This window comes from Camelus bactrianus, chromosome 29, assembly GCF_048773025.1.
Source record: "Camelus bactrianus isolate YW-2024 breed Bactrian camel chromosome 29, ASM4877302v1, whole genome shotgun sequence".
NCBI classification, from domain to species: domain Eukaryota; kingdom Metazoa; phylum Chordata; class Mammalia; order Artiodactyla; family Camelidae; genus Camelus; species Camelus bactrianus.
Window position 1 is genome coordinate 9,393,450 of NC_133567.1, and position 26,623 is coordinate 9,420,072.

The 26,623-nt window shown below is 42.3% G+C and overlaps 1 protein-coding gene across 1 annotated transcript in view; it reads right to left on the reverse strand.

Annotated features, from left to right (window-relative positions):
• Positions 1–23,825, reverse strand: part of CYP7B1 (cytochrome P450 family 7 subfamily B member 1) — a 153,209-nt gene extending 129,384 nt beyond the window's left edge. Inside the window, exon 1 of the mRNA XM_074355101.1 lies at positions 23,524–23,825. Within this exon, the coding sequence (XP_074211202.1) occupies positions 23,524–23,636 (113 nt within the window). The 5' untranslated portion in view covers positions 23,637–23,825. The remainder of the gene's footprint in view (positions 1–23,523) is intronic.
• Positions 23,826–26,623: the final 2,798 nt, after the last annotated feature.

The following is a 26,623-nucleotide window of genomic DNA, read 5'->3' on the forward strand; positions in this document are numbered from 1 at the left end:
TCATCTATAAGATGAGCATAATCATTTCTTTTCACAGTGTTACTAAGAATACTTAACGTTATTAAACATTTTTATGTATTTGACATTTAATAATAGAATACGCTGAAGTGCCTAAGAATGTACTTGACACATACAAGATGCTTAATACATGTAACTCTGTTCTCCCTTTTATTTTAAAATGCAATGAGCAGGGGATGTGCAGATGCAGTGACTCGTTGTGTAAGCTTGGCCAGTAAACCCCACCTCTGCACTTTCCATCTGTGAAACGGATATAATCATCTATACATCATTCCTCACTGTGGTGAGAATCAAATGAAATAAGGAGTACCACAGCACTGTTCTCAGTACTATTACGATTATTACAAATATTATGTTAGTAATAATATAATTACTTATTTCAAATGAAAACTTCTCAGGCGAGTGAGTGTATGAAGCACGTCTCTTTCTTCTAGATTTATGATGTTTTGACACCTGGGACCCTGCCGGCACTGGAGGGACTGTCCCTTCCTGGGCTCACCAGCCCGAGGTGAGAGACAACTAATGGCTCACCTGCAAGCATGCTTTCACACACAGACCAATCAACCCAGAGCCCACGCCCCCGCCACGTCTTTCATCTCGGATTCTCACAGTCTGGGGGACCTTCCCATGCCCTAATCACCCCAGGGCCAGGCACCAGGCAACGAGCAACAGCCCCTCTGCCCCAGAGCCTGCTCAAACCACTCCAACCAGCCAGACCTCAGCCTGCTGACCCTGCCCAGCCCGTTTCTTCCAGTGGAAACCCCAACAAAACCTCTTCCCCGTGTTTTTCCTTGCTCCCTCTGCCTCCTGACCAACCCTGGTGCTTTCCTGAGTGGCCCTCTATGGTGTGGTATTCCTCACCATACCTAAAAAATGAGAAAATCCACATTTTAAAACAGTGAGACTGAGAGATCGATGCCATCTAACTGATTACAGGCAGAACCCTCAGTCCCTGCTCTTCCTATCACACTACCCTGCCTCCCAGCTGGGGCATTAGGCAATCCTGACTGCCATCTACAGGAAGACAAGCCCAGCACAGGGCCTGATGAGGAATAAATGCTGACCAAGGAGCTCGCCAAGCACCGTGGGGGCCCTGATGCTCGGTGGGAAGAGGAAGGTGGAGGAAGCGAAATAAGACTTAAGGTGGCCTTCTCAGCCTGGTCAGCTCTGAACCCAGTGATGGAAGGAGGAACTGGAGCCCTGACTACAGAAATCTGGAACTGCCATGGCTCACCAGAATCAAAGATGTATTCTTAAGTGCCACACCCAGCAATTACATCCGAGTAGAAACACTAGTGCTGATGACACAGCCAGAAGAGGGGATACATGAAGAAATGTGAGGGGTCATCAATCTGCTGATTACTGAGTTCATAGGTCCTCCCTCTAAACCCAAATCAAGGCCCTGAACAGTTCTGCCATCACTTTTCTTCTTTTTAATGGATGGGCTTGATGCTGTTTATCATCACTTAGATCTCTAAATATCTATACTTCTCAGATCATTTTTACAAAAATAAACTCCAGTGGGGTCCCTTTTATCTATTAACTGCACAAGAAATGCCCCAGAAACAATCAAAGGAACAGCCAGCAACAAAGAATAACCATGCGTCAAATTATAAGACCCAGCAAACAATGAAGCTGACAGGGAAATGGTTTAGAAGAAAAAATATGGAAAATGATCAGACTATAATAAGAGCAGGGGATATCAGACTTTGACTAAAGTGGAAATTCAGACCTGGAATAAGTCTGAGAGATCATGAAATACAGGAATCTTTATTTTATGAACAAGGACATTGAAGCTCAGAGTGGTTAAGTCATTTGCTTTAAGATGAAGCAGCTAATGAATGAGAAGGATACTCAAAGTCTAGAGATTTGAACCCACCTTATCACAGCTGCATATCACAGGAAACATGGATTATTTGGGGAAAAAATATAAAAATTTCAATAGCCTAACAACTTTATTTTCAGCTGTTTAAGCCCAAGAGAGGACCAATATTTCAGAGACTATTTTATAAGATAATTTCAAAAATTAAAATGTAGAAATGAGATTTCTAAAGTCACAATTCATAATCAAAATCATCTTAAAATGAACACTCATGTCCTCAAAGGGGCAATATTTTTAAAAATTTGTGTATATATATATATATATATATATATATATATATATATATGCACAGATTTGTCACTAGGGTAGAAAAGACTTGAAATGATCAAACCAGAAAAGATTATAATCAGTCCCTGGACTGGTGGACACATTTTCAGGTAGAAAATATGGCTGCCCTTTGTGAACCTCCTAAAACCCTACTTAGCGACATGTGGTTTCTCCCTGAATGCACATAAACCAGAATATATTTAGGAGTTGGTCTATTTCTAGTCACACAAGTTATGTTTCCTAAATAAGCCTTCGGATTACCATTTTGGTTTGTTCCCCAAAATTTCCGCACTCCATATGGTGGAAGATGCAGTCCCACCTTCTTAACAAGACCTTGTGTGAACTATACAGTGCTGCCTTCAGCCCATTCGTTCCTATGCATATTCCAGGGTGAAGAGACATGCAGGGCTGATGAGGGAGGCAGGAAATGAGAAAGACAGGCATGTTCCAAAGTTGAGATTCTGAACTGCTTTCCAAATTTCCAAATGTGAAAATTTCTTTAGTTTGCAAAAGCTGTTGTAAATGATAGCGCAGAGCATATACATTCAGCTTATGGGGAGAGTCACACCGTACGGTGTTATACTAATTACAGCTCAAAAACCTACTACAGTAGATTTTTTAGCACATCAATAAGAATATTATAGTTGCAGTTTTATCTCATTGAAATAATGATTTGTAAAGCTACATAAGCCTGGAAAGGGTCACTTGGGGATATATTAAAATTATTTTTGGAATGCTATGAGAATAAACTTACCTGTTCATAAGTGATTATACTGATTTTCTCTTCTGACTCCTCTTCAGTTACAGGTTTAATGGTTAATTTTACTTATATTAACCAAACAATTAGCCCCCCAAATTTCTAGAATTTCTGTAACACTGATAATAATTTACATGCAAGGAAATTAAGACAATGAGTTACCCATACCTATGTGGCATTAGTTTGAGAAGATAGCATAAATAGGTAAGAAAACACATTACTTCATTAAGTTTTCATAGTGCATTTGAAACCTTGGCTAGATAACGCAATGATAAGGGCTACCAACTGTTTACTACAGCACAGATTTGCACAGTATGAAAGGAATATACTTTAATAGTGCATATCCTTTTTGAGAGGAAACGAGCTTTGGCGACCATTACTCATGTAACTGTTCAAATCCTTCCAAACAGCTTTCAGATAACTGTTGTAGTTATCAGTCTTATGAACCAAAATTAACCGAGACTCCACAACATTCTTTCCTCCAAAACATCTTCCCTCTCCATTTTGCTATTCATTATTATAATTATTAGTGAATAATAAATGCTTTTCAGGCATTTCTTACATTAATAAGCCAAAAGGCAGATAGCCAAGCAGGTAGATAGATAGAAATGAACAATAATCTAAAATAGAGGAGGGGACCTAAAGGTATTATTTATATTTAAGGGAGAAATTATGTTATAATTTAGTCTTCTCGTGTATTTCCAATATTTTGTTTATTTTTTAAAAACTAATTTATTCACCTTTTTCTGTGATCATTTTCCAAGTGAGGTTCCTTTTTAAAATCAGTTGTGCAGATTTAATTCTTTTTTTATATACATTTTTTTTCTTTTCAGATTATTTTCCATTATATGTTACTATAAGAAATTGAATATAGTTCCCTGTGGTATACAGTGGATTCTTGCTGTTTATCTATTTTATATATAGTAATGTGTGTCTGTTAATCCCCAACCCTAATTTATCCCTCCTCACCCTTTCCCTTTTTAGTTTGTTTTCTATGTCCATCAGTCTGTTTTGGGTCTGTAAATAGAATTTGTATGATTATTTTTAGATTACACATATAAGTGATACTATATGATATTTGTCTTTCTCTGTCTGACTTACTTCACTCAATATGATAATTTCTAGGTCCATCCATGTTGCTGCAAATGGCATTTTTTCATTGTTTTTTTATGGCCGAGTAATACTGTATTGTATGTATATGCCAGACCTTCTTTATCCAGTCATCTGTGGATGGACATTTAGGTGGTTTCCATGCCTTGGCTGTGGTAAACAGTCCTGCTATGAATCTTGGGGTGCAGGTGTCTTTTCGAATTATAGTTCTCTCCAGATAAATGCACAGGAGTGGGATTGCTGGATCATAGGTCTATTTTTAGTTTTTTAAGGAACCTCCACAGTGAGGTTACTTTTTAAAACAATATTTAAATTAATGACTGATCTACAATCAGCCTGAGTTACCGATGTATAATGAGAGGTCGAGAGAGAGGCCATTGACTGAGAGAGTCTTCTGTGCATCTGGAAGTGTACTAAGCATTCAGCATCACTATCTTACTTACTCCTCAGGTCAACACTATGACACGTCTTATTATCCCTAATTGACTTAGGAGAAAACTGACGCCCAGAGAAGTTAAGTAACTTACCTAAGACTATATAAACGGTAGATGGCAATGCTTGAATTCAAAGATTTGTTTGATTTTAGGCATAACCACATGTCTGACTTGACCATTTGAAAAATCAAACCAAATCAAACCAAATTCCTCAACAGAAGAATCGCTTACCTTTGAGTGGTTCTAATTTCTGGTGTATTTTCCAAAACAAACTGCAAACTACATGAGATTAGTTGCACAGGATTATTAATGACTCACCAGTTTTTCTCGTGCATCACCCCACTATGCTTCTCTGCAAAAAACATGTTATGTGTATTAACATTTAAAATATTGTTTTTAACGCTCATGACCATCATACTCCATTAAACATGTTCTTCTGGGTTAAACTATCATTAAATTATTAAAATCATTAGCAGCACTCAACTGAGCAAAACAAATTAAATGCACTACATATTTTAATACATTATTAAGCTTAAACGGTAAAATTGGAGTCGAATTCCTTAACGAAATGCATGGGTGGGGGTGGCAGAGTGCCTTGATTAAAGCAGTCTGACAAACACAAACGTTTTGCATCTTCACTTGTTTCCCTTCACCAAGGAGGTTTTTATACCTTGAGACAATGGAAAGATTCAATGAGAGTTGGAAGATTGTGAAAGAGGAGGTACGACAGACTCCTTGGCACCCAAGCACATCTAGGGTATCTCTCTGTTAGATTAAAAGTTTATGAAGTATATGAAAATAGAGTGAAGAATCAAACTATCTTCACTCTACCCTCGGCTCGCCCCCCAAGGGATAGGCAAACGCCACTTTTTATTCCAATTTTCTATAGGTTATTTTAACCCCTGCTAAGTCTCCATTCCCCATTACATTTTAATTGTTCAACGTTTTATAAAAAGATTTAAATATTAATACTTGAACGTGCTCCAGTCCACTACATTTCACTGTGGTGTCAACTGCAGGTATGCAGTTTGTACTTTCTGCATTTCCAGTCCTTCCTTCTGCTCCTCTGAGGCAAACAGATCCGCTCCCTCCATCCCCCAAATACAATTCTCGCTTCCCCACCTCCACATCTTGGCCCCAGGCCTCCACTCTCATTCCACCACCCCAGCCAGGCGCACGTGGAAAAGTCCTCTTCTCCCTGAAGACTGAGATCCAGCTCATCCTGCAAACACTGGGTCCGTCCCCAGCTCTTTCCTGAAGTCTTCCCAGAACAACAGGGAATCAGTGCTCCCTCTTTCCTTTCTGAAGTCCAGCAAGAACCAGTGTTCCTCCCACTCTTCTCTACCTCACCCTTATTGTTTGGCAATCCCAATGACATTGTGAACAGTGCCCTCACTTTTCACCACAACGCATCCCTCAAGGCCATGTTGGAAAGCCGACTGTCACCAAGCCCATTCCTGTTTCCCCCCCAGGCACCATGCTTCAGTAAGGAGTGGTGACAAACGAGAGCTGAGACCAACAGGGGCATAAAACTAATAATAGTAATAGTAGTAATAATAATAATAAAGCACCAGTGTATCTCAAAAAATAATTTGGGAAAAAAATAAAATTATGATTTAAGTCATAGAAGGCTGAAATGGATCTTAGAGCCCCAGTACCAGCCCCCTCATTTCTCAGATGGGGACACAAAGCCACAAAGAAGGTGAGAAACTTGCCCTGAATTTCAGAGCTGAGAAGGGATGGGAACAGAACTCAGGCACAGCCCTGCTGACATGCAGACCACAGCCCTTCCTAACATAGTCTACTGCCCTGCTAGAAATGCCTATTAAAAGGGCAAACTTTACACACCAATTATTTAGGGAGCCTTAATTTGCAATAAAGTGTTCAGCTACCATAAAGAATAAAACTACTAAACCATAAATCCAAAACCAATATACTCCTCACAGTAAACATTAAGCAAACAGTAACCCAAATAAAACCCCCCGGTGGGCTCCTGGGAGGGGCAGCCACACCTCTGTCTGCACGCTGCCCGGCTCTCTGGGGTCACACACGTCCCGTGGATGAACCCACAGCCCACGGCCGGCCCCCTCGGCTTCCTATGCAGCCGGACGCTAGAGCTGTGAAACGTACCCAGGGGAAACCTGCACACCTTTTCCTCGCCCCATCCATCTCCCGGCAGCACGCAGACACAATCCAAAAATTAACTGATCATTTAATTCAAAGATTAATTTGCAGCATCTAAATAATTCGAGGCTGTCACTAAAGACCTTAGCTGAGAGGATTTAGAACTATCATTCCCAGCACAGGTTGGACATTGGATTGTAGGAGGAGTTTGGAAAAAGTGTCCTCAGTTCTCACCAAATGAAGCAGAATCTCAGGGGTGGGATCTAAGCATTATTTTTTAAAAATTGATACACTTTAATTCTGACCATTCTGTACACTGTAAGAGCTAAGAACCAAGTGTCTGGTGGATAGAAGTTTTGTCAGTTAGGTCCTTTCCTTCTTTTCCTGACGTTTCCTGCCCAACTGGCAGGACGTTTTCAGCTTCAGGTGACAGAATCCCAACCTACTTTGGCTCAAAGGCGAACGTGCTCACACATCTAAAGTCAGGAGTGAACCTGGCCCCAGGTGGGGCCCTCAGAACATGCACCTTCTACTCCTCTACTTTCTGAGTCCCTCTCCCACGTGACGTCCTCTCTTGCCTGTCTCCCAGATCAAATTCCATGGCCAAGCATCGCAGTCACTCCTGGCTTACTCCTTCAACTGCCTTCTCCCTCCCACTGGGGGGGGGGGGCCCGGGGCAAAACCGTCACCCTGCTGGTGTCCAGCTCTGCCTTCTCCACACTCAGCCGTGCAGTGAACCTGGCCAGAGCGAAATACACCATCCTGTTGATAGGTCTCACCTTCAGTTAATGCCCCCAAAGCCCAGGGGGCCCTGAATTCTGTCAGCAGTCAGGCCACACTTCCCTACTCCATTCACTCCCCCACGCTCCTGCACAATTAATTCCCACCTTCCCTTCCCTCTGTTCCTCAAACCCCTAACACCTAGTCCCCCACGTTCACTCTCATCAGGGGACGCTGCTCCTACCTTCCCAGAGAACTGCAGGAATCTGAAGGGAACCGTTGCAGACTCAGCACCACTAACGCCCACCATCAGCTTCGCACGCCTGCACACTGCTTCCTCCTTCATCTGTGAAGGAGCCATCCGTGTCCCTGGCTAACCCAACCCTCCTCCTGCACCTGCCTGGAACGGTTCATTCTAGGTGTCAGCTCGGCTGGGCTGTGGCGCCCAGATATGTGGTCAAACACTATTCTGGATGTTTCTACGAGGGTGTGTTTGGACGAGATTAACATTGAAATGGGTGGATTTACATTGAAATGCTTTACTCTCAGTAAAGCAGACTGCCCTCCATCATGTTGGCCAGCCTTATCCAATCAGTGAAAGGCCTAACAGAACAAGAATGAGCAGCAGAAGGCTTGTGAACTTGACCTTGAACACTGGCTCTTTCCTGGGTCTTCAGCCTGATGGCTCACCTTACAAATTTTGAACTTTGTAGCCTCCATAATCATGTATGCAAACTCTTTATAATATATAGGAATATATTATAATGTATAATATAATACATAGTGTGTATTCTATGGAATATATATTATATATCACATACATGCACACATCTTTTTGGTTCTGCTTCTCTAGAGCTATCCCTCTCATTAACACAAGGAATTCGCTCCGGGAATTCTCACCTTTCTGGTCTATGTCATCATTTTCTCTTTCTATAGGATCATTTCCATTTGCATTCAAACATGCTGTCATTTCTCTTCTGTATATCTAAGTTTTAAAAAAACCATACTTGCCCTTAATTGAATGTCCCCCACCAGCTACTGTCCCATCTCTCTGACTCCCTTGCCAACAAAACTTTGTGAAGTTTTATCTGTAGTCACTGCCTTCAATTTCACTCCTCTCATTTTCCACTAAGCCTCCTCCGAACATGTTTTCAATTCTACCACTGTATGGAAACTTCTCCTGTTGAGAGCAACAGCAATTTCTATTTTGATACATTCAAGAGTCACCTCTTGGTCCTCATCTTACTTCACCTGTCAGCAGCATTTTCAACAACACCCTGCGTCCCTCACTTCCCTCCCACAGCGCTGACCTGCGTGCTATTCCGCAGAAACGCAGGCACGTGCCTCCTTCCCATCCTGCACTGGTTGTTCCCTCTGACTGGAAAGTTCCTTCCGTTCCTTCCACTGATATAAAGTTTCCTCCTTCCTTTAATTCTTTGCTCAACTATGACTTCCTCAGCGATAGCTGACCTTATGATCCTACGTAAAATTAGAATCACTCCCACTTCCAGATCCCTCTTATTCTGCTCTATTTTTTCCACAGCTCTTGCTCCTAACATACTGTACAATATACTTATTTACTGTGTTCTGTTATTTAATGTCTGAGCTCCATATGCAGATTTTTTGTGTGTCTGTTTTGTTCACTGGTATTTTTCAAGTATCAGAAACAATGCTTAGCACATACATGACACTCGAGAATATTTGTTGAATAGATGAATGAGGATGCTCTTCAGCTATCCTCTCTGTTTCCTGTTACTCAGTTAAATTTCCTCCTAGTGTAGACCTGCTTCCCTCAAGATGGGTCAGACACCTGCTGGCCATTTCCAGGTTCACAGCTTTACAACTCCAGGACTGTACATGAATGGAGTCTTCCCTCTCAACTGCAGCTTGAAAAATTCAAGTGAAAGACTTAGGTCACATACCTACCCTCCAGACAACTCCTTTGGCCTAGAAGACACATCTTGTAAAAGGACAGCAAATAACGTTTATGTGTCACATGAGTTGTTGGTGACGATGTGACATCTGGGAGAATTGTCCCGAGCGGGCAGTTACCCCAAATTTATTTCCACTAACTCCCCATCACTCCGTCCCTTCTACCAGCAAACATTATGAAAGCAGAAGTGAAAAGAAAAAATAATGTCCATGCATACAACTGTCAAAGATAACACTACAGCAAGGCGTCCCACAGACACTGCACACTCAGTATGTCCAACAAGGTGGGCGTACCCCTCAGCCCCACACCTGCTCCTCCTCAACAGTCTCCATCTTATCAGGTGGCCCAGTTACAGTCACTCAGGCCAGAAACCTAAGACTCACTCTGACACCTTCCTCTGCTCCCTCCTTCCAGTCACATGTAATCCAATACCAAGTCCAGCAGCTTCTGCTTCTAAGAACTTCTCTAATCCAGCCCCACCATCAACACTTGTTTTTCAGTGGCTTATTTCTCTCCTGATTATCTATCATACTGTGTAACGGAATTGCTCGGTTATTTATATATTTCTATAGATTTGGGGTTCCTGGAGGACAGAAACTGACTTTCAACTCTGTGGATAGTAACAATTCTCCCATATTGCCGCCTGAAGTATTCTGACCAAAGGAAATGGTCAAATGCCTCACTCCCTTTAATTTTGTACCAAGAGTGTCCTCCAATGTGTTTCCTGAAATGGCCTTCTTGTCTCTGATCTGAGTTCAGGGGACGCTTCGATTTCCAAATGTCCTTATCCAATCCCATTCAAAAAACTCTTTGCTCTAATTCTTAGAAACAGTGTTGCCCTTAGTCTTCAGGAATGAAATGTTTTTCACGGTCCTGAACCTACTCTGGGATTCAGGGTCTTGAGATCCTTCTATGTGGGGCCCTGGAACTACTCCTGTAGTTTAAAAGTGATCTAAGGAGAATTCCCAGTAACTGGCACAGCTCTGACTCAGGTGGAACCACGGGTCATGCTCTTTATATTCAGCTGTGTATGTCAGGTTTCTCAGCATTCTGTGAATCAATTATGACTACAAAGAAAATTATCAGAAGCTTTTTTTCCACATTATGAGTACTGATTCTAAGGAGACTTCTATTTTTAAATTAAGAACGTATTACTTATTGACTATCCACAGTGCATCAGATATTCTTTTCCAGGCGCTGAGGACACAGAGATGAATGAAAAGCAGACTCCGATTCTCATATTAGTTGCTGACACACTGACTGGATAGCGATGCACATTGATGGATAATTGTACCATACAGTGATATGAATTCTAAGGTGCTAGGAGAGGCTGAGGGAAGAGACAGTGAACTCTGCCTGGGAAAGAGCTGGAAAGTCTCCAGCGATGGAGCTTTCACACTGAGACTAAATGGGCAGGAGGAAGGGTATGGTGAAGGAGTCGGAAAGAGACATGCCATGTTTGAAAACCAGTACATTCCGTATCCTGAAATACATGTGGCTTGGGGGGTTCATTTGAAAATGGCAATGTCCTGGTAGAATTATATCATTTCCTTAGTGATTATCTAGTCTGACTTCCTCATTTATAGAAGAGAAAACTGAGGCTCAGAGAGAGTTAGTGAGAAGTGTTATCATATCATCTCCCGTTCTGTGGGAGTTCCTTCACTGCTGATTTCATACATGTCATCATCACAGTGTTCTGTTTTAGTAAAAATGCACAAGCTAAGTTATTTTCTTGACCTGGCTGCAGCTGCACCATCCTAATAAGAGCTTGGAAACAGCAGCTGGAAAAGGAAAGATCTCACTGCTCTGGATTCTTCTTAACTTGACCTGTCAAGGCTTCAGAGACCCAGCGGAAAGGATGCTCTGGCTGTAGCCAAAGTTCGCATTGTCTAAAGTCATCCTGCGACAGACAGAAGCAAGGCCCCTTCCTGTTTCTTCCTTGTTTTTCCACTTATTGGTAATAATCAGTTCTAAGGGAGGGGGTAGATTTGAAAATTAAATCTATGCATATCACACACACAGTTTTAAAATGATCATTGTTCAAAGTTGTTGACAAATAAAGAATGATCAATGTTAACTGATTCAGTAAACCTAGGATTATCCTAAATTTGTTACACAGGTCATGAGATGTCCTTCAAATCTGAGTCATCCTAAAACACAGTTTCTACTTCATAGAAACACAGTGCCTGGGACTCTTTTGTTATGAGTTCTTTTTTATAGGACAGTAGCAATTTGGACTTTTTAAAGTCCAAAAGCAGACATGATTTCAGCTTCTGGTTCTATTTGGCCAGCATTCCTTCTCAAATACGGCTGTCTTAAAAGAGTGCAAAAGCAAGAGTTTCAAACAGGGACTGAGTTATCTTAGTCCCACTAAAGCAGACTGAGAAAACTGACAAGAATCAGTCATTTTGGCTTCTAAAAAAGGAAAGACTAGCCTTTTAAAAACATTACAGCTGCCTGTAAAGTGGAAGGCAATTTTCACGTATCTTCCAATGCAATGTAACTCAGAACATTTTTACCTACTAACTCCATTTCATTAACTCATACTTGAGACTAAAGAAACTGTTCTGAAGGTGAACTCCACTGAACACAGGAAAAAGCACAGGCACAAAGGAAATAAACAAATATGTCAGGAACAAGCCTTTTGCTGCAACATTTTTGAGATCTACCTTTGCCTCAAGGTAAGGCAACCACTGCCTAAGAAGTCAACTGCAATACTGCAGGGTGCAAGCATAAATGATAAAACGAGGAAGGGCCACGCTGCAGTCTAGCAAGACTATTCTATTATAAATCCACCCTGTAAAAACCAAGGCTGGGTGGGACCATTCTGTTAAAAAAAAAAAAAAAAAGACAATGAGAAGAGCTCATTCAATACAAAAGAAGAAGAATCATAATCAGGAAAGAGATGGAAAGTTAAGACTGGGTCTTTGTCAAGTAACATGAGTACTATTTACAGAACTGTTACCCGGTAATTTCACAGCAATGGCACTTCCTCTATTTTAAGTGGTAGTTTATCTCTCTAGTAAAAAAATATATCTATATACTCAATCTTTGGCTGGGAAATTAACTGCTGCAGTTTCTTCCCCCCATTTTTGCTTAATTAATTAGTTGACAACAATATCCAAGGTGGCACAAAGGAACCCGCGTCTACTTGAGACCTAAAATGAGTAAAATCTAAATAGCACAATAAGGCAGATCGCAGGCCACCTGCAGGCCCTCACTGTGACTGCTGGGCAGTAAACAGCCTTAAGTCACACTGTTGTTAGGAGTTCATTCCAGGGTCCCTAGGGATACTGGAGGATTTGATTTTTCTGGACCTTCCTTTTTTGGCTGAAACATCCCACCCACCGAACAAGTCAGGAAAAACCTGTGTAGCGGCCGTGTTGTCCACAACCAAGAGCCTCCACCCCTCAGTGGTGTGTATTCCGTCCCCAGTGCCTCCCTGCGTGGTAACTCGAGAGAGTGAAGAGGGGAAAGTTCCGTAAATACATATGGAGAATTTCAACATAGAAAGAAAACACTTATTTGAATCAATTCCTTTAGAAAAATAAAAATTTTAAAGACTTCAGTTTTGGATTCCTTCCCTTAAAACGGAAGAGCCATTTTAACTTCGAAATCTGTCCTGTTTTTAGAATTGGGGTATTAAGCCATGTACTACTGCCCACAAAAGCATCAGAATCACAAACGCTGTGGTCAAAAGTCTTTACCCTTCTTCAGTTGACTGGTGATTTCATATGTTCTAGGAATATTTTTATCTTTTGGCATGATGCTCTGTACCATATGGTATAACACACTGACAAGCAAAAAGGGTAGAACTAGTTTGAAATATATACACATATATACACACATATATTTATACATTTATATATTCACACACACATACACTGCATGCATAGTGAAAGAAGTTGCATGTATGCCCGCAAAGAAAGAAGGGCAAAGTTACACATTCTGCAAACTACTGAGATTCTTTGTCCATGTGAAAAAGGTCTTCCAAAATCCAACGCAGGAGTAAACGTTCCCTACAAACCTGAAAGCATTCAAGAGATGTATCAGGAGCCCCTACACTTTGCTACACCGAGTAATATTTGAACTGTCTGCAACACTTTTCCACACAATATTTAATGCTGCGTCTCTAAGTGCAACAGTAACTGCAGCAGTGACACGGGAACAGCTTGCAAAATCCACTGAGGAAGGGTTGTTAAAATGGGAACCTCACTAAACTGTCTTTAATCGATTCCCAGAGGGTGAAAATCTCCTTCTCCTTTGATTGCACGTTGCTTCAACATGGTTTTTCTTTTGGAAACCGTGATCTTGAATTGGATTTTACAAGTCTTCAGAAGGATGAAGAGTGACACTTAGCCTGCTCATTATTCTTTGTGTCAAGAGGTAGTGGCCCCTCAAAGACAACAGGAAAAGCTTCCTGACAATGATTTCTTGGATATGACACCAAAAGCACAGACAAAAGTAAAAATAGACAAATGGGACTACAAACTAAAAGTCTCCTGCCCAACAATTGATAAAATGAAAAAGCACCCTACAGAATGGGAGAAAATATTTGCAAATCATCTATCGATAAAGCATTAACATTCATAATGTATAGGGAACTCCAACAATTCAATAGTAAACAAACAAACAAATAAACAAACGAAAACCAACAAATGACCTGGTTAAAAAATGGGCAAAGGAAATGAATAGACATTCTGCCAAAGAAGACATACAAATGTCCAACAGGTATATGAAAAAGTGCTCAGCATCCCTAAGCATCAGAGAAACGCAAATCAAAACCACAATGAGATATCATCTTTTACCTGTTAGGAACACTATTGTCAAAAAAAAGCTACGTGTTGGCAAGAATGTGGAGAAAAGAGAAAAAGGGAACCCCTGTACACTGCTAGTAAAGATGTAAATTGGTGCAGCCACTATAAAAAACAGTATGGAAGTCCCTCAAAAAATTAAAAATAGAGCTACCATATGATCCAACAAGTCCACTCCTGGGTATGTATCTCCCCAAATTGAAATAAGAATCTGAAAGAGGTATCTGCATTCCCATGTTATTGATAATAGTCCAAGACATGGAAGCAACCTAAATGTCCATCAATGAACAAGTGGATAAAGAAAATGTGTTTTATACATGCAATAGAATATTATTCAGCCTTGAGAAGGAAAGTCTGCCATTTGTGACATGAATGAACCTAGAAGAAATTATAGTAGGTAAAATAAGCCAGACACAGGAAGACAAATGCTACATCGTATCACTTATATGAGTAACCTCCAAGAGTTACACTCGCAGAAGAAGAGAGAATAATGGTGGTCCGCAGGGGCCGAGGGGAGGGGAAAACAGACAGTGTCAGTCAAAGGGGGCAGAGTTTCAGCTACAGCAGATGAGTAAGTCCCAGAGATCTACTGCCCACCATGGTGCCTGTAGTTTTTACTCTATTATACACTTAAAACTTTGCTAAAAGGGTAGACATTATGTTAAGTATTCTTAATAATAAAAATAATCATAATCACAGGGTGGGAGAGAACTTTTGCAGGTGATGGATGTGTTTATGGAACAGGTTGTGGTGATGATGGTCTTGCTGATGTACACTTATCTCCAAATTCATCGAAGTGTGTTCATCAGGCATATGTAGTTTTGTGTATGTCAGAGAGACAGACAGACAGACAGACAGACACACAGAGTCCTGCATTACCTGTCTGTTCTCCACTGTATATAAACAAAGGGCAGTCCGGGCACACAGTGAACCTCAAAACCTCTGCTAAGCGAATATGTGGTGCAAAAGCCAGTAAATGGAATCAGGAAAAAGAGGTGTTTTCTCACACTGTCCAACAAATGTAAGTTCCCCACAACCTAGTGTCAGAAGGAGATTGCAGACTATTATTGCCTGCTCTTTTGAGACTTAACATCTTCTTTTAAAATCCAGATGTACATATTCATATCTTAGTTAAATAACTACTAAAAATGCTTAAAAGTTGTATCAGACCTTCATAATTTCATTTTTAGTCAAGGGTAGGTGCGTATGTTAGCACAATATTGCAAGAAAACTCACAAAGCATAAGAAAAAAAGAAGAAAAAAAACAGTGTTAAATGGTTGGACGTCAAGTCAAGCACTGTGCATTTGAACCTTAACTGCACTATAATTCTAGCTGTATGACTTAGGGAGCGTTATTAAAATGAGACTTAACTTTTTACCTCTATAAAGTGAGGGAAGTTATTGTGAGGGAGGATTCAATCAATTCAGTCTAATAACAGCTATAGTCTCGCCTCGGTGTCTCGTAGGTACACAGGAAGTGCTCAGAACTGTCCACTGCCATCGTTACAACAAGTCAAAAACTGTTCTGTAATGCTGTTGTCAGAGAGCAGGTTATTTTCTCATCAAAGAATTCAGAAACGAGATATGGAGGTCAAGAAAGCAAAGCGAGGATTTATTAAGTGATGGACAGTACGCCCTCAGGGGGAGAGCAGGCAGACTCAGGTGGGTAGCTGCCCCGAGTTACCTTGGCAAGCTGGTTCTATGGGTGTAAAAATGAGTGGGCAGAATATTCATCGGTGGGGAGGGGCTTGGGGTCTTCTTTCCTGATGTTTATCCCTGCTCCCTCTTCCCAAGGGGAGGAGGGATTTTTGTCCTTATTTAGTCTTCATTGGGAAGTTGGATATAATGAGCAAAAGGTTACATTCAGATGGTGGAGATTCCCGTCTTGTCCCATCTTTCTTTGTCGGCCTCCAGGACACTTGTCAACAGAAAATGCACAGTTATTTATCAGTCTGGAGGTTCCTGCTTTTCTTGATCTGCCTAAGGACCCCTGTTGTTCACAAGATGTGTGGCTTCCTGCCATTGGGCCCCCGTCCCCCTTTCTCTGCTCATTTCTAGCTACCTGCCTGCTCTAACAGTGCTACATTCTCAACACACAAAAACAGATTAAAAAGTCAACAATATCGGAGTGGCTGAACTTATCCATCAGGTGACTGTCTACCATCCAAAGTGGCTAATCCCTTCACATCCCGTCCCAAAGGTACAACACTGCCAAAATACACGGACATGACCAAAAGCAACAAGCCACCTGTCTTTTGGGATAAAGTGGTTGGGGGGGTCACAGTTCTCAGGTACAGCTAACACACAGCAATGCTTTCACCAGGGCAGTGGTGATTTTCAAACAGAAAACCTGGTAATATTTATGAGCCATCATCCCACCATCCTTTGTGCTAAAGGCACTAAGGATCAAAATGTTTGTGAGTCGATGTGATTAACCACAACCAGACTCAGCCTTTTCACAAAGGAGCTCTGATTCGTTAAATAAAGTACACGGTCCACCTACGCCCAGGAGGGGAATCAAAAGCACAGTTATATAAATCCAGAACCTAGACCTGAAAGCTAACAATACGTATTTTTAAACTTTGAATTTTCAGAAGCAGGAATTTTAGGAATTGACTGCACTCCAACTGCTATGTTTTCAGTCAGGTTTACAGTGGAGAATAATCATTCCGCCAATATGTGCTCCATTTATAAATATTCATGATAGGTAAGCACTTGCTTATGAAATCTTCACTTTGCAATTAAAGTGGCAGAAAAATTGATCTGCATGACATTTGATTTATCATTTGTGTATGCAGTTTGTACAGTCTCATATCAATATCTACTCCTCTAAAGTATTCATACTGTGAACAGATAACAATTACTGCACCAAACTGTTCACATTCATCCTTCATCCTTCATCCTTGCAGCAAATATTCACTGAGGACCTACCCACTGCCAGGCACTGTGTCAGGTGCTAAGACTAAAGTAAAGCTTCTGAGGTTTCTTCTTCATTATTACCAGCTATTTAGGATAAAGTTACAAGGAGACATGACAATGGATTTAAATCCTGTGATGGTTGCACTTTTATTAAAATTTCTATTAATTTTTGCATTAAGCAATTACAGACTTAATTAATCCTTTCCACCTTCCTAGAGACAAAAAGTGATCCCATCCCGAATACTTCTGTGTTGAAAAAAAATGCCAAAGCCATAAAAACGAGCACTTCAGCTATAAAAATGCATGATATAATAGATGTCACCTTCTCTTATTCAGCAAAGTAGCTTTCTGTAATTTTGTCCTTTGCCTTTCACAGAACAGTAACCTGAAGTAGTTTCAATAGGATTTTACTTTGGATAAAGTACAAAAATATCCTTCTACAAGAAGCCGTTAATCTTTTCTTTGCAGCTGACGGTTCTCTCTGCACTCCTCAATTTTGGGGACATCACTCAAGTACAGCGTCCCCTCCCCTCAGATCTCTTCACCTCCTCACAGTCACCCTCAGCCATCTCCTCCAGGCCGTGCGCAGCAGTAAGGAGGTAGGTACCAAGTTTGGGAAATTAAAAATCCGACCCAGTCGCATCCAGGTCTCAATGCCTGTGGCCTCCGTCATATTTTCAAAAAGATTTCAAAGATTCACGGAGTTACAAAGTTACATAACAAGCATTCAAATCTTACTTGTAAATTGATGGATAAGGAAGAGAGGCATCAATGAATAGCCCCCAGGAATCTGTGGTGGTGGAGACCAAAAATCCTCAAATGCTTATGCATTAGAATAGTGATGAAGGTTTTGAGAATTTAAAAATGTTTACTTTCAATCTAGGTCCTCAGGGGCAACCAGCAAAGTCACCCAGGTCCCAGGCTCTCCGAACCTTCTTGCAAGAGGCAGCACAGTTTCATGCAAAGAGCATGAGGGACACGCCTACCGGGTTAGCTTTCTATGGCCACCGTAACAAAGCACCACCGATCTGTGGCTTTAAACAATGCTAATTTGCTATTGCTCGGTTCTGTAAACCAGTAGCCCAAAATGGGTCTCCCTAGGCTAAAATCAATCATTTCCATCTTCCCTTCCCTGCCTCTCAAAAGTCAACATCACAGTGGGCTGGAACTGGATTTTGGACCCAGGTCCATTCTGTCTTCCCAGCCACGCTCTTTGTCTCAGACAAGACCTTCTATGACAAAGTTCCATTATTGGAAAAACTGATCCGTGGATGCTTTTACATACATAAGTGGTCCCACATAACTCAGTTAAGCATACCAGTATTTATCAGCACATCGTGATTACAGCATTAACCAATCCTCAGTGTTGGCCCAGCTGGCAGTTCCGAACTTCCCAAGACCCAGCAAATACCTACATTGGATGTCACACAAATAGACAGCAAAGTATGTGCTTTTCAGAATTTACGTGTTCCTCTCATTACACAGTAGGAATACTCTCCATCTCCATCTCTGGGACCTTTTTTTTTTAAGTTACAAAATAAAATAGTGATGCAGCCCCAAATGTCTCAAATGGCAACAAGACCAAACCAAACTTTACAGCTTAGTAAGGGTCAGGGAAGCACCATGCAGTCCCTGATTAGTCACTGAACCAAGAGCCACAAATGTGCCTAGAGAGCCAGCACCTCCTGTGTAAGAACAGAGAGACCCACCTGTTGAAGTCAGCATACTCTTGAGCAGAAAATGACTTTGCTCTCAGCTGCCCACAACCTTTTCCTACATTTTGTTACGAGAAAAGGAGAAGAAACAAGAAAAACATCCTCTAATGATGGCAATCTAGTTCTCGTTGATGCAGGAGTGTAACAATGTGAGGGGTCGAGAGCTACGGGGGTCTTTTTCGCGAGTAAATAATTAGAAAGAGGGAATAACTGACTTGTGTGACAGAGTGATGTCAACAAACAAACATTTCAAAACAACTTGTTATCTACATAACCTTGACATCTTGCAACTCAATAAAAAAGCACTAATTGAATTTTTACTTGACTAAGATTTATCTCAAAAACATTTAAATCTTATTTCTCACCAATTACAGCCTTTTGGGGGTGTGGGGATATGTGTGAGGGATGAAAGAGGTAAAGAAACCCATCCCACTTTTTTTTTTCCTCCCTAAACAGCGACTAGGAGAAAGGGGTCTCTGGAAAGTACCAAGGAGACCTGACTATGCAAGCCAGCTGTCTTCCAAGTAACCTCACATTTCATAAACACGCCTTCACCTTTCTCATATCTACCTTGTGTGGTAGCTGTTACTTCCATTTTCCACTAAGGAAGATGACTCAGATTACTCCGACTGGTCAGTGGTCACAGAACTGCGGACCCTTTGATTCTCCTGCTGAGGAGGTGATCCTCTCTGATGTCGCCCAGAAAATGCCATGTGGTGACGTGTCTCTCCTGGGCACAATCTTTGAGGTCTTTCTCTAGTGGAAGGCTTTTCTCAGCCAGTGCAAGGTCAGTTGTGTTCCCACAATGTAGGTTCTCTCCTAAAGCCTCCAGTTACTGTTTTAGCTCAGTAACACTCTGATCTCCAGACCTCAAAGAGTCAGTCTGTGCTGTTTCACACCACTAAATCTGAGGGTAATTTATTATAGCAGCAATAGGAAACTCACACAGATTTTGGTACCCGGAAGTGACATGCTGCTGTAACAAATACCTAAAAATGAGAAGTCGCTTTGGAATTGGGCAATGGGCAGAGACTGGGAGAATTTTGACAAGGATGACAGAAATAATGGTAATTTTCCAAAATAGTTGTGAATATAAGACTTTACCCTATGATTCATCAACCCTCTCATAGGTTTCAAGATTGTAACTCAAGGAAAAGCTAAGTATATGTCCACAAAAAGTTCTGTAAAAGAATGTTTACATAAGCTTTATTAGCAATAGACCCTATGATTCATCAACCCTCTCATAGGTTTCAAGATTGTAACTCAAGGAAAAGCTAAGTGTATGTCCACAAAAAGTTCTGTAAAAGAATGTTTACATAAGCTTTATTAGCAATAGTCCCAAACTGGAAATAACTAAGTGTCCATCAACAGAACAATAGATGACCAAATTGTGGTATATACATACACATACACACACATAATAAAAGTACTATATATACTTTATATATATATATATCACAGATTATATACAGAGAGAATGCAAACTACTCCGCAGTGAAATAGAATAAATGAATTACTGATATATGCAACAACATGGGTGAATCTCAGAATCTTTCTGTGGACAGAAAGAAGCCATGCACAAAAGTAGATATTGCATAATCCCATTTACATGAAGTTCAAGAACAGGCAAAACTAAATCAGAGCCTAGGGGTAGGGCCTTATGAGAACGGTGTGTGGGAAAACTTTCCGGGGTGATGAAAGTGTTCTATATCTTGATTGGAGTGACAGTTACACAGGTGTGTACATTTATGAAAACTAACTCAACGGTACACCTAAAATCTGCACATTTCATTGTATATAAATTTAGCCGTCCAGAATGTCTGAGACGTATCCTTGCAGCCTTTTCCATTTTTAAGAAAGATAAAAGCAATGCTGACACTGAGCTGCTCGCTTGGCACTCCAAGTGTGGACAAGAAATGATGTTTGCCGTTTCAGTAAACAAGGAATGCTGCCCAGCCGTCAGCCACTGCAGCCACCCCTGACGGTGTGGTGTGTCCTGAGAGGAATTCAGGATGGGGAAAAACAAGATACTGGCACTAGACAGTGAAGACGCATTATCAAAGAAATAATTTCAATGAGCACAGACTCTTGCATCTACCCATTTATGGAAAAGCCTGAAATCATTAACTTGAGATGTCTGGTTTTTGTGATCAGCAGCAATCTTTTGATGTTAACTACATTTTTGTTTTCCAGCAAAAACTCCCATATAGCCTGGTTCCTCCTTTACGTCTTTGGAACAGTGTCTCGGAGACATCTGAGCGGCTGTCTCCCGGGCTATGTAGTCCTCAGTAAGGTCCCCAAATGAATGAAACATAGCTCACAACTTGTAGGTTGTGCATTTTTTTCAATCAACAATAGCTACCACACTTTGCTCTTCTGCTGAACATAAACAGTTGCACAAACATTAAGCCATTCTTAATCACATATTTTATTAAGTGATCACAGAAAGCCACTCCATGACTATTCTGGATAAAGTCAAAAACAAGATCAATCTATAATCACGTCTAAATACTGACAAAACCATGAACACTGTCTAAATGAATAAAAGGACCAAACACCCTCCAAACCTTACTAACATTCGTATTTGTTGCTCATTTACGAATTACTGATTTAGCCTTAATCCATTCCTCTTCACTCACAGAGGAGGTTTATTTAGGTGTCCAGTCATAGATTAGCTCCAGCTTTCTTAGAGTATCTTACCCACAGAGCAAAACCTTGCTTCCTTGAACCCTTCCCAAAGTCATATAACACAAACCCAAATCCTTTAAATGGGTCCTTCGTAACACCCATCCCTAGAATGAATGGTGTGTCTTCTTTCTCGCTGCCATAAGCGAGAACTCAGCTTGTTCCACTGCAGGTGTGTGGATGGTGGTCTTTGGCTGGAGGTCACTGACACCATGTATATGAACATATTCTGTGTGTAGTTTTTCTTTTTACTTAATATATCTTGAGGTGGGGAGGGCATAGCACAAGTGGTAGAGTGCATGCTTAGTATGCAGGAGGTCCTGGGTTCAATCCCCACTACCTCCTCTAAGAATAAATAAGTAAATCTAATTACTTCCCCTCCCCCCCAAAAAAAGAACAGAAAAAGAAAAAGAGAAGAAAATACCGCTATTTGAAAAAAACATATATATATATATATATATCTTGAATATGGCTTTCTATGACTTCATACATTCTACATTATATTTTTTATGGCTACATATGTTTCTATTATTTGGATATGCTAGAGTTTCTTTAACTAAACCAATTATTTTTTGGAAATAAAAGTTTTTCTCCCCTAATGTTTCACTATATAAGTTGCCCTAATTGTGACTGCTGTGGTTAAATCTTTAAGGGCCTTCATAATTATTTCACCAGAAGAAATTCTTTTCAATAAAATTACTGGGATTATGAGCTCAAGAGGTATGAAACATGTTACTAAATCGCACTCATGTCTCAACATAAAATCTTAGAAGCTGTTGGAGGACAGACAGCATTCCAATCCATTTCAAACAGGCTGTCATTTCCATTAACTCTCAGTGATCAACTTTAACTCTTATTAATTCTGCATCTTGTCACCTCTGATGGTCCTTTGATCTCAAAAGACTATAGTCTTCGCAGCAGCATCTGACACAGATTAACTCCCCCTGCTTGTTTAAACCTGTCCCTATCTAGCTTCCATGACACCATATTCACTTGGTTTTCTTCCCATGCCATTGGCTCCTCCTTCTCAGTGCCCTTTGGTAGTTCTTCCTCTGCCAGACTCTCTAGTAAGGCGAGTGGCAGGGCCCCCTGCTTCTCCATCAAACTCTCTCACCAGGTGATCTGATCTATACTCATGACTTTACAGTCCATGTTCATATTTGTGACTTGCATAATTATAAATCAAGACTGGATCTGTCCACAGAGCACCAGAAACACACACTTGACTACCTGTCTGTCTGACATGTCCAAACAAAATTATCGATCTCTTCAATTCCCGTAAACCTGCCCTTTCTCAGGAAATGATACCACACTCCACCCAGGTGATCAGACAAAAAACAAAAAAAGGGGGGGGGTTTAAAAAAAAAAAAAAGCTATTAGGAAACTGGTATGAAAAAGTGACCCAGTAAGAAAAGGAAAATAGATGATTTCAAAGTGAGTGTTTTTATATTGAACTTCTCTTGTTTCTACTTCGACATTTCAAATCAGATAATGAAGCGACACACTTCTGGGTTTTGTTGTTGTTTTGTTCTAATAAAAATAATAGAGCAAGTGCATAAAACACACACTACAGACGCATTCAGTACTCGTGAAAATCCCATGAGGTCCTATCATTTCATTTTTCCAGATTTGGGCCAGTGGTAAACTGAGGCACCGAGAGGCACTCAGAGATACTGTTCATTCTATACATTGGCACTTTCCTAAAACACTTCACTTTTAACTGAATGAAATGTGAAATGTCCCCTCCTGAAATAGTCTATGAATGCTGGGCCATAAAGCATGAGCTCACTGTAACAAGGCAGCAAAATGCGTGATGCCTAACGGGTAGTGCAAACCTGGGGCTTCGCTTCCTGCAGCCTGGGCAGGCGCAGCAAACCGAGTCCAACAACTTGCCTGCGTACGCGGATGCAGGGGAGAGGCAGAGGAAGCCTTTGTCTTTACACACGACCCCGGAGACGTCGGCGCCCGCTAAAGTTGTGACTATCTGCGCTCGCTGTCACGGAGGGGACAGCGGGGCCCTCCGCGTCGCGCGCGGTGGCGGGGCCCAGGACCCATGCGTGGCCGGGGCGCGGGGACGCGGGGCCGCGCGGCGGGGCGGCGGGGCGGCGGGGCGCTTCTTACCTGGGGCGGCGGGGCGCTTCTTACCTGGTGCGCCGGGCGCGCAGGCACAGGACCAGCAGCAGCAGGGCCGCGGCGAGGCCCAGGCCCGGGCCGCTGAGCAGCTGCCGCAGCCACAGCTCCGGCGAGAAGCAGCCCATGCCCGCCGGCACGTCTTCCGCCGTCCGGATCGTGCGCGGCCGCGGGGACAGCCGGGGTCTGTGTTTGAGCGGCGCGCCGGGCGACTGTGCAGCCCGCGGAGGCTCCGGGCCCGAGAGGCTAGCCTGGCCGCGGCGCCGCCTGCCGTGTCAGCGAGGGGCCTCGAGGCCGAGTCTTAAAAGTTCCCGGACTCCCCTCCCCCGGCCCACCCCCTCCTCCAGCCCCGTGCGCCGCCCCGCTCCGCGCCCCCTCCGGCCCGGACGCTTCTGGAAAACGGCGCGCGCCGGCTGCCCGGGGCAGGAAGGGCCAGAAATGAGGGCGAAGGGGCTGGGTTTCCTGAGAGCCTCTGAAGGCCTAGGGAAGGGGATTTCTGTTCTGAGTTGGAAGTGAGTCGCTCGGGTCCCTCATCCCTTAGCCCGCGCCCCTCAGGAGGAGGGAGCGCGCAGACCCCCCTGAAGAGGCCTGGGGCTGTGCCGCCGAGGGGGTCTCCCTTAGGCACCGCCCGGAGAGCTGGCGGATACCTGCGGGCCGCGCTGCCCGCCCGCTAGCCCCCCGCCCCCGCTCCTTGCACGCAGCACGCCGGCCCGGCCCAGAGGCCCGGGGTACAGAGACCAGGGCTGGGACCCTCCACAAGTCCTGATGGGCCACAGCCTCCAGGAAGACAGAAGACAGATGAATCAAGCTATTGCAGAAGGACCCTAAGGTACTACAGCAGGAGTGGCACACGTCCTGCAGGTTGTCCTTAGAACGAATAAGGGAGAAACTTTAAAAATAGCTTTTTCTGAGTAATGACCCTTCACCAGGGACTTCGCGCATGTGTATTTACTCTCCACATCAGACTTGGGATGTAGTTGTTATCAGTATATCAGAAAACATATAATATGAGACTCAGGTTGAGTAACTTAATGTGGTCACTCAGTTGATAAGTAACTAATAACCATTCCAACCAGGGCTGTTCCAGGACCACGACATTCTTTTGTTCGTATAAGACTTTATTTGCAGTTGTTTAGACAATTACAGCAGCTTTAGGACTGGTCTCCATACCTCTGACATTTGAGCCTTCCAGCCCATCCTCCCCATTGCCACGTCCCTGCATCGCAGACCTATCCTGCTTTGACCCTACTCGGAACTCTTAATGGTTGCCTTTGTGATAAAGTCATAAATCTTCGACCTGCAGTGAGAAGCCCTCCACAGTTTGTCACCATCCCATGGCTCGAAAGCTCCATAGACACGAAAGCTCGAGCCACCGTGTCCCTCACAATCAGCCCTTTTACATCTTTATTTATGGTGTATCCTCTGCCTGAGAAAAATTTCCTCTCTCCCTTAAATACTATAATTCTACCTACCTCTCAAGACCCAGTTTAAATCCCACTTTCTTCTGGAAAGTATTCCTGACCCTTGTAATTAATCGCTCCCACCTCCATACTTTCAACACTGTCTCTACTTTTCACTCCTTCATGTTTTCCCTCTGTATCTGAGTTATTTCTGTTTATGCCTGTCTTTCTTGCTGTGGAAGGTGAGAACCACCTCTTAGACAAGCCTGTCCACACCTGCTCTCTAGCCACTATCACCCTGGTCCCCCACCCTGGAGTTGAGATAATATGCCTGGAAGTACTCAGCATGTGCTTGGCTCTTAGTCCATGCCCCGAAACTAAATTAAAGCTGCATTGCTCTCCTTGGCCTTAACACTGTGGCTGAGCGAGCATGGGAACTGTAGTGTTTATGAATGTCTTCATCTTTGACTTTTATTCCAGGGTTTTTCTACTGCCTCTCTTTTCTCCTATCGTAGATTCAGTTTCTCAGGAAAGTCAACAGGGCACAATGAGCCAACAGCTATTCTGCCTCCTCTCAGAAAAAGCAGATTGGTTTCCATCACTGCCTGGCCCACAGAGCCAGTTTGCAGGATGGTATCTATACTGTGCATTGCTATACCCACTGCAGAAAGCCTCTCCCACTAATTTTCACAAGAAGCCTCAACTTTTATACTTTAGTTTTCCATTTGATCTCCTGGATGACTCTTCTGTTTGAAAATGTAGGTTAAAAGGTTAAGCATTCATCACTTTATTGAACGTTTACTATGTGCCAGGCAACATGCTAAACATTTTATTTTATAACATTAATAATAGCAAACGCCTGCAGGTAATCCACTGTCTTAGGTAAGTGGAGGGAAGAAGGCTACACTGTCACCTGCTATAATTGGTTAGCAACTGTGTCATGACCTTGGGGTCTTTACAGTGCCTTACTCAGAGCACCATGGTATACACTTACTACACTTTGCATGTATGTTTCTCTTATGTTTTCTATTTCTGTTTTAAGGGGCCTCCCTACTGTAAATTGATCTGGTTGAAATAAAATCTAAAGACATCTTTTATTCCTCTTTCACTTTTGCAACCCAGTAACAGCATCATTATACTCAATCCAGTTCAATTTATTTTACCTCCAAAACATGCCTTTCCTCCCATCATTTCTCTGACAGAGATGACTGGTTGACCCTCCATATTTTCTACCCCTACCTCCTCCTCAGTCACAGTCCTTGACTTTTAACTGAGCATGTGGCTGTCCCTTATAAAGACTGCTTTCCCACCCTTCCTTGTAGTTAGATGTGACCATATGAATGAATTCTCACCAGCTGACTAGATATACAATGTTACTTGAGGACACAGGAATGGTCAGGCCCTTTGCCTCCTTCCCCTTTTCTCCAGGTTAGGATGTAGACACTATGCCCGGAACTCAAGCAGCCATCTGCGCACATATAAGTATGCCCCACATGTTGCATTCACTATTATCTGTTGTTTATATGAAATTCAAATTTAACTGGGGATGCTACACTTGTTTTTGCTAAATCTGGCAATTCTAGCCTAATTTCAACCCAGGGGTTCACTAGGCGTACAGGTAAGGCAACTGTAAAATTCTAGCTGCCTAACAATCCTCTTCAAAAATCAGCCACAATTTTTTCCTTCAACGTTGGCTACCGACGTTAGTGTCTTCT